This window comes from Pleuronectes platessa, chromosome 1 (assembly GCF_947347685.1).
Source record: "Pleuronectes platessa chromosome 1, fPlePla1.1, whole genome shotgun sequence".
NCBI lineage: Eukaryota > Metazoa > Chordata > Actinopteri > Pleuronectiformes > Pleuronectidae > Pleuronectes > Pleuronectes platessa.
The window spans coordinates 15,785,134-15,794,132 of record NC_070626.1 but is presented as its reverse complement, the minus strand read 5'-3'; the positions used below and the strand labels follow the sequence as shown (position 1 = coordinate 15,794,132).

At 39.7% G+C, this 8,999-nt stretch overlaps 1 protein-coding gene across 1 annotated transcript; it reads left to right on the top strand.

Moving 5' to 3' along the window:
• The first annotated feature begins 246 nt into the window (after positions 1 to 246).
• Positions 247 to 8,849, top strand: hnrnph3 (heterogeneous nuclear ribonucleoprotein H3 (2H9)). The gene is made up of 11 exons (XM_053425979.1): positions 247 to 390; positions 1,268 to 1,360; positions 1,561 to 1,716; positions 2,075 to 2,218; positions 3,930 to 4,068; positions 4,874 to 5,073; positions 5,571 to 5,666; positions 6,024 to 6,139; positions 6,663 to 6,798; positions 7,669 to 7,725; positions 7,861 to 8,849. The coding sequence occupies exons 2-11, from the start codon at positions 1,273 to 1,275 to the stop codon at positions 7,938 to 7,940; spliced, it is 1,212 nt and encodes a 403-aa protein (XP_053281954.1). The 5' UTR covers positions 247 to 390; positions 1,268 to 1,272; the 3' UTR covers positions 7,941 to 8,849.
• Positions 8,850 to 8,999: the final 150 nt, after the last annotated feature.

The window sequence follows — 8,999 nt, the reverse complement described above, 5'->3', positions numbered from 1 at the left end:
TACTATAAGGATACATATATCCTATATATATATATATAATACTTACTGTATTTTTAAATGTAGGACATATACCTTTAAAAAAGTATTTCTGCACCGTGCTGTGTATGAATAATCTTCTAAGGCTATTATTATTATTATTAGTAGTAGTAGTATTAGTATTAGTAGTATTAGTAGTAGTAGTAGAAGTAGTAGTAGTAGTAGTAGTAGTAGTAGTAGTGAATAATGTTATCTTGAAGTATCGCGATATCGTACCTGAGCGGTCGTGTTGGACCTGAGGCTAGGGACGGGAGTAGGAGGAGACAGGAGTAGGAAGAGACAGGAGTAGGAAGAGACAGTACTCGGAAGTAGAAGGAGACAGGAGCAGGGGGACACCCGGGACAAGAGGCGACTGTAAGACACTTCCACCAAGTTGTTCAGCTGACGTGCGGCTACATTATAACTGTGGTCGGTGACAGCGCACGACCGTCCAGAAGTGAACTAGTTTGTCTCGTTTCGTTTGACCGCTGTCGGTGTCCTACCGTTAGCTGCTAGCTGCTAGCTGCTAACCACTAACCACTGCTGGTGCCAGGTTAACAGTAGCTTGTCAGCAGACTGACAGCAACAGCGACGCGTTAGCATCACGAGCTAACCCTGTATCCAGGCCGACTAATGTTCTCCTGTGGCGAACGTCACAGAAGCAACTGCATGAAAGGACATGTAATGTTGTGGACACGTTTCTGTGGCTCAAACCTACTTTGAGACACGTTTTAGAAGCAAGGCTAACTTAGGCTAACTAAGTGCTACGTGAATAGTCATGTTATTTCCTGTTGTTCCTGCCTGTTTATAAGTCAGACTGCAGTGTCTTAGTTCCTGCAGGTGAAGTGTGCCGTGGTGTTTATCGCACCAAAATAAGCTACATGCAAAATGATGCTGTGATGTATTATTTCACAGATGCATTTGTGAGTGATCTGCTCGTTCCCACTTTGCCTCTCTGTTTATAATAATAACCATACAAATAAACGTCAAATAAAGTGTATCACCATTAATACTAAATGCGTACATAAGCCAAGGAGAAATATAGCAGAGACAAATGAAAAGAGCAGTTAGTTGCTGTTAAAAAAAATAATTGTTCTGTTCCTAATGTGGACTCAGCACATAATGAATGTGCAGTGCTGGGAGAACAGAGGAAACGGGAAGCACAGCATGATTTGATGATGGCAGTGTTGTGTGTTAAAGTACCTCAGACGACAGTTACATAATGCTGCTATGTTTTGACTCTCTGTGGCAGTGAGGATGTCTTTGGATGACGAGGGCTACGTGGTCCGGATCAGAGGACTGCCCTGGTCCTGCACACAGGAGGAGTTGGCCAGCTTCTTCTCTGGTGAGAAAACACGCGCCCCCCACACACACTCAAAGTGCTGTTGTTGTGTTTTCAGAATTTCAGGCAAATAACCATTTCTGCTTTCTACCATTCCAAATAATCAAATTAGACAGGAACCAGTTGTATTCTCTATTGTGAGATATTCCTTTATGTGTAGGCAACATTTGAAGGAGATTTTAATTATTCTTTCTGATTTACAGACTGTGACATTGTTGGCAAAGTGAACGGAGTGTGTTTCACCTACTCTAAAGACGGCCGTCCCAGTGGAGAGGCATTTATTGAGCTGAAAGCATCTGAAGGTTTCAAGAATGCCCTCTCCAAGGACCGAAAATACATGGGACACAGATACATAGAGGGTAAGTGATATAAACAGGCATAACACACTCATGAATCAGTGGGTATTTTTCCTATTGAGTTTCTCTTTGAACAGTTACTGCGTTATGTAATGTTAATACAAAGTACTTGGTTGCTTACATATCATTTATTTACTTTTAGGATAGTTTTGCTTTGTATTTGCTTTACATGCAAAGGCTTTAGTCATCATCTGTACTGATTTCACTGTACAGGCTTTACTCAGATACTTTCATATGTGTGATGACTTCTGAATACTAATCTATTTGTATCTACGTATTATTCAAAGTTTAATTGTCCTTTGAAATGACATGCAGTATAACATGTGTTTGTTATGTCCATCTGTCTGTGTATCTGAATCAGTGTTCAAGTCAAACCGTAGTGAAATGGACTGGGTGCTGAAGCGTAGTGGTCCTGCTGATTATGACAGCTGCAGTGGTTGCATGCTGAGACTTAGAGGCCTGCCCTTTGGCTGCAGCAAGGAAGAGATTGTTCAGTTCTTCTCAGGTACATGAACACTTCTAATCACTCTATTGAATTGTACTGATCTTACACACATTAATCTGAGGGATAGACACACTGTTCAATAAGTCATTTGTCTTAGAAAATTACAGCCAGCAGATGTCCCACAAGAAAAAAACATTAATCAATCACAAGTCAATATTTATGTCTAATATTTGTTTAAACCCAAGTTTGTGTTTGTATAAAAGTACTCAAAAGTGATCCACTAGATTTACTGGCTCCTTTTAAACACTAATTTGGGATTAGGAAATGTGATTGATTATGGCATGATTACTGCCAACTTTGAACTCTTCACACAGTGGATCAACCTAATACAAGCACACTACCAGATCAACATACAGCAACACTCATGTTATCGATCTCCATATTAAAAATAGGATTTTTTATAAACCTAATGAACCTTATTTACAAACATCTTTCCCTGAGGTAGTTACGACATTGTATCTGCATACAAGCGTGTGTGTCAGGGCCCTAATGTGTGTTTGTTCTTGTACTTTAAAGGGACAAATAAAAATTCACACATTATCTACTCACCACTGTCCCAATGGGAGGGGTGGGTGAAGTGTTTGAGTCCTGAAAACACTTTAGGAGTCTCAGGGGTAAACAGTGTTCCAGCCAAAGTAACATCTTCTTCAGAAATAATAAAACTGAAATAACACATAACATTCCTCCATACTGCTCTTCCATGTTTTAAGCCTAAAAGTCCTTTACCGCTAGTGATGAGGACATGCACCCTGCATGGCCCTTTGGTGAGAGTGTGTGCAGTTTTCCTGTGTGTCCGTGGGAATGTGAACGCGCCTCCGAGGAGGCTTTCGATGGACATTTAGGCTAAAAACATGGTGTAAATGATAGCGTTTTGAGTTGAAAATGAATGTCGGGGCTTCCGGGCACTTGGATCAAACCACACGAGCAGTATGGTTCAGTTTTTTTTCAGTTTTTTTCTGTCTGAAGAAGGGGTCCCGTTTTTCTAAAATTTTATTAGATTTGGCTGCAACACTGTTTACCCCTGAGAAAAGTGTTTTGTGGACTCGAACACTTCAACCTCCCCTCAATCGGCATAGTGTTGTGAGTGAATTTTCATTTTTCAGGGAACTATCCCTCTAAGTGCAGTCATACTGGGGTTGACTAGCTTGTCCTTGTAAATAACTGACACTGTGCTGTTTACCACAATAGTGTTAACGCATTGTTTAGCTCTTTTTTTCTTATATGAACTACAAGTCATGTTTCAGTGTTAAATAATAGTTAAAAGTAAAAATAAAGTATCAGCTGGGCTGGTTTGAGGGAGATATTCCTTTGACACTGATCTGGGGTCAGTACTGTGACTCTTCTTACTGGCAGCCTCTTTATAACATGATAAACTATAATATATTAATTTATTGTTAATATTTTATTTATCACTCAGCACTAATATATAGTATTTTAGTCAATGATATACATTCAGTTTATCAGAGGAATAAGTCTCTGAATCCATTATAACACTTAGTCCTACCCTGACTCCAGATCAGTATTTGTTTTTTCCCTTGCTGGACAATTCTTCTGAGATGCCCCTTTCTAATGCAGACTTATGAGATGCCAGAGTCGTTGTTTATCCACTGTCAAGATGTATATTAAATCTTATAGCTCCAGTGATGCAGTGGGTGTTGTTCTATATCAGTTTACCTACCCACCTATGTATTTATGTGTGCTTGGGTTGAAGGGTTGAGAATCGTGCCAAATGGGATTACTCTGCCAGTGGACTACCAGGGGAGGAGCACAGGGGAAGCCTTCGTGCAGTTTGCCTCAAAGGAGATAGCAGAAAAGGCTCTGGGGAAACACAAGGAAAGAATAGGGCACAGGTGGGACAGATGGGAAAGGGACGGGCTGGACTGGGTTGGGCTTCTACTGTAGTATCTAATGGGTTGTCATATTAGAATCATTATGGTGTTAATGGGATTTGGTTCTGTTATGGGTGAATGATAAGCATGGGTTGATGTGCTAAAATAATTCTTACCAAAAAACAGTCAATGACTCGGGTGGGACATGTAATATTAATTCAAATGCTAATGGGTTTGGTTTAATGGGTTTATTTGTTGTAATTATGGTGACATGCTGGAAATTGGGATGAAAGTTCATATATCTAATCTTTGAGTTAAAGGTGGTGTGATTGTTAAATGCCATAGACAGTTTAACAGGAGGTCATTTAAGACCTGGCACTATTGTGTTTAAGCAACATTTTGATATATTCGATAATTTTACTTGCTCTACAGTGTTTCATAAATCTATCAATATTGTGAAAGAGGGGAATGAGTTTTAAAGTCTAGCAGAGAACAGTCAATAAACCCTCCACCAGTTAAGTATTAGATTATTTCTGCTGTGGAAAATAATTAAAATGACCAGTGGAACACCTAAAAGTCCAGTAAGGATTTATTTAACTGTTAGTAACAAGAGGTGAGGTTGGTGTAGACATCAAGTTCAGCCCTAAACCCAGCTACTGATGAGATTCTGTTGAGGAAGTTCTGTCATGCAGACTCCGATCTCCAGGTTAGAACATCTTAGACCACTAGTTAGAAGTTCTTTGGGTGTGTCTCTCTGTAAATGATATCTCTAAATTTACACAATAACCCTCTAACCCCTCAACCCAACGGGCCTCTTATATTACAGGTATATAGAGATTTTTAAGAGCAGTGGTAATGATATCAGAGCCCACTATGAGCTGCCCCAGCGGGGGACGGGAGGCCAGAGACCAGGACCCTATGATAGACCCATGATGGGGGGCCCACGCGGAGGGGTTTTTGGACCAGGGCTTGGCCGTGGTGGGACTCTGATGAACACCATGAGGAGCGGAGGAGGTTATGGAGGAGGTAAGCACCTTTTTTGTTTTTGTGCATTAAGTGTAATTGATGAATAAACTAACTAATAGTGCAGTTATGTTTTGTTTTTGGTTTCAGTAGTGCTGTTAAACATTTAAAAAAATCTTCTCAAAATTAAATTCAGTGTCAACCTTGAACAGCAGAAGCAGATACTTCAATCCATGGATATTAGATTTTTTGGAAAGTAAAGACGCCTATGATAAAATTATATTTTCTTATGAAGGAACATAAGTACATAATACAATATATTAAACAGCAAAAAGTTTACATAAACACCTTGGAGCCACTTGAGGGTTCACTCTGTTTTGCTGGTGCAGGGGTTGATTAATCTGTTCATGGGCCCATAAACATGTCATTATTTCAATTTTTTTAGCCTGCAGAAGTTTGACCATCCATTGACCCCTGCTTCAGATGCGTTAGATTTTCTATGATTGTTAAATTGACAATGAAGCCTTCTATTGTTCCTCTGTGCCGGTGTCTGTGTCCAGGTTACAGTGGCTTTGACAGTTACAACGGTTTCGACAACTACTGTTTTGGCAACGACATGTTCGATGATCGCGTGAGAGGAGAGAGGGGAGGAAGAGGTAAGGTCCAGAATCTATTTACATAGAGACTGGCGGTCAGCCTGATACTGATTTATTGTTTGAAAACCACACATACACATTTTTAAGTTGATAAAACAGTGTTTTCTGACCATCTTGGTGTCTCATTTCCACAACTAAAAGACAACCTCTAAGAAATTAAGATTCACACTAAATATGAGAATATGAAGAACTTAAAAATGTATAACCACAGTCTGTTTCATTAATATCCACTGTTTTTGTTTCACTTCTTGAGTAAATGTGTCAGATTTCTCCTTTCTTGTGCATCTTTGAAGACATCGTGGTTTTGGTTCTGCTCTACGACTGTACTGACCTGTGTGTTTGTTTGTTTGGGCTCAGGGATGGGAGGCCACCATTATAGTGGTCAAGATAATGGTGGCTCAGGCTTTCACAGTGGCCATTTCGTTCATATGAGGGGTCTACCTTTCCGTGCCACAGAGGGAGACCTCGCTAAGGTAAGAACACACACACAGACCAGTTACTTCAATCATCTCTCTCAAACACTTTCATACAGTGCAAGTTTATTTACAGGTAGAAAAAGCTCTTACATTTAATTTGCTTGAGTCTATTTAAAGGTTTTTTTCTTGCCTGTAGCAGGCAGTGATATTAGTTGTGAAGTTTATTTGTAAATGATCTCAGGTTTTCGAAGATGTTACACAACAAACATTTAAATGGTACCACTGTCGCGGGGAGGATTGGCGTTTCCTCCTGCAGCAAGGAAGCTCATTGTCTCAAAAAGGTCATTTGTCATCAGTTTTCTGTGACTTATTTAGATTCAGGATGCATTAACCTCATTGATTATAATAATAGGATTTATTGATATATCTGGCTTGAAACAACTGATTCTCAAACTGAATTAAATTATTTGTGCCATTTAAAATGTAACTTTGTGAACCCTCTTTCTGTTTCTGTTTTCCTTTCGGTTTGTTTGTCTGTCTGTTCATGTGGATGTGTGTGTGTCTGTCTCTCTTCATGTAGTTCTTCTCTCCGTTGAATCCACTGAGGGTTCACATTGATGTGGCTCCTAACGGCAAGTCGACTGGAGAGGCAGATGTGGAGTTTCGCTCCCACGAAGATGCTGTGGCAGCCATGTCCAAAGACAAGAACCACATGCGTATGTCCTCCATTTTCCCCTTCAGCTTGTCTGCTCTTTTGTTGGCTCACACTTTTACGCTACATTATGCAATGTTCATGACACAGAATGACTTGCTGACCAATAGCTGAGTGGCTCTGTGGTATCTACTGAAGCGGAATAACAACTCAAACATTAAAGCTCAACTGATAATCTGCCAGGATATTAGTTGGCTCTGGGTCGGGCAGGTTGGAATGTTGGAATTCCTTTTTATAATGGCACATTGCTAACATAAAAATAATATTTAAAGTAAACAAACAATCAAACGATGTAGGTTCACAGGTATCACAACAATATTTGAGATATTGCATATGATACATGAAATTGTAACCATGTGTAATTTAATTTACACAAAACAAAAATTCAGGTCCCTCAAGCCTAATCCACACTACTGTTTGGAAAATTGGCAAAAAAAAGCCTCCGATCGGCACATGATCGCTGGGTGTGAATTCGTCAGAGACACAATTAGACAACCTGCTGGAAATCTAACGAGTCTGTGACAACTCCGGCCAACTCCAGCCCACCAGATTAGATGTGGTAAAGTTGGTGAAGGTATTCATCAGGGGAAATCAGGCATTAGCCATGGTGTGAGGGAACCGGTGCAGCTTTTATTAACTGCATCTGGCTCAGTTCGTTTCCTCTTGTTGTTGGACCGGGTCAGACAGAAAAATGCAGCCCTCTTTTCTCTCTATTCTTAACAACTGATGTCCACAGACACGTCTCATCTCCTCCGACCTCATCTGTCATTCCGTGTGCAGGATGACATAGAAGAGCAGGGGGATCAGTCGGAAAGTCATGCAGTATGAAACCGAATCTAATGGGCTGAATGATGAACTGATGTTTTCTCCACAGAGCATCGCTACATCGAGCTGTTTCTCAACTCAACCTCCTGTGGAGCAGCTGAGATGAGTGAGTTTTTATTTTTGCGATTTTAAAGTTTGATCACCATTGTCAAATTAACTTTTTACAGTCCAATGAGCCTTTCTTGTCTTGAAACAATTTTAATCCTTTTTAGACTGACCCATCCTTTCCCACCTCTTACAGGTCGTGGCGGGGGGGGCTACTACAGTAACTCAGGAGGGGGTGGGGGCTCACAGAGCAGCGGGCTGCGAGGTGCTTACTGATGAAGTCGTCCCTCCTCCGATCCATCCTGGCGTCTGTTTCACATCTCTTTAGCCCACATTTACTAAGCTCAAGTTTTTAAGCAGGAATACTTATCCAATCAGAAGTTCCTTTCGTTCGAGCCATTGTTATTACTGTGGGGTTCAAGTATAACTTCACCTTCACTACAAACAGACCAAATGTGACTTTAACAAGCTATTAATATCATACTATTAACTCACCATTCCTAAAAGGACATGAAGAACAATTCATGTTGTAGCTGTTGTTGGTGCTGAACATGAGGCATCTTTGTTTAAAAAAAGTTTTTCATAATAATAATAACCAGTTTTGAATTGGATTGAAAAGGCGAAAACTAAATCTCAAGATTTTTTCAAATATTTTATTGCGATGGACTTTAATTTATCTTGTTCCACATCTCACTTGTTAAGAGATGTAAATCAGTGCTGACTCAGGATTGTGGAGGAGACATGCCTTCGGTGTGATGGTAATAAGATTGTGAATATCGCTGCACTGTTAGAACTGAGCATGGTCACTTGATGACACTTTTAGGTTATTGATGGTCTTTAAGAGGCCAAGCAGGGAAAAGCAAAGACAAAAACAAGCAACTGTAGGTAAAAGCACTTCCCATATTTTAAAACCACTTTTATTCCAGTAAAAGCTTCTTTTCAACATAATATTTAACCATTGTTTCCACCTGATTTAAAACCAGCTTTCCTGCTTTGAAAAGTTTGATAAATGTGAGCTGTTGTTTTTTTATGAATGTTTTCACAGTTCATTAAAGAATTAAACTAAGTTGAATATTCTATTCTGCTCTCAAAGAGTGGAGGTGAAATAAAGGTTCTATATTTGAGCTGTAAGATGCGTGTGCAGCTGTTGTACATTTTGCCTAATAAATTTTACATTTAATTCTCCATGAGTCTCCCTGACTGACATGCTATTGTAAAATCATCAAGTTTTTTAAAACTCTGCTTATGAGGTGTGTAATGAAGAAATGAAATAAATGAGACTTGACTGATTTAAGCTGGACAACAGTAGCTAAATGTTTAACAGTAGGAAATTCC

Excerpts from the sequence above, each read along its gene's own strand:
- hnrnph3 (XM_053425979.1), top strand. The coding sequence starts at position 1,273 with ATGTCTTTGGATGACGAGGGCTACGTGGTCCGGATCAGAGGACTGCCC. Across the intron at positions 2,219-3,929 it reads GATTGTTCAGTTCTTCTCAG|GGTTGAGAATCGTGCCAAAT; the intron begins GTACATGAACAC and ends CTTGGGTTGAAG. Across the intron at positions 5,074-5,570 it reads CGGAGGAGGTTATGGAGGAG|GTTACAGTGGCTTTGACAGT; the intron begins GTAAGCACCTTT and ends GTCTGTGTCCAG.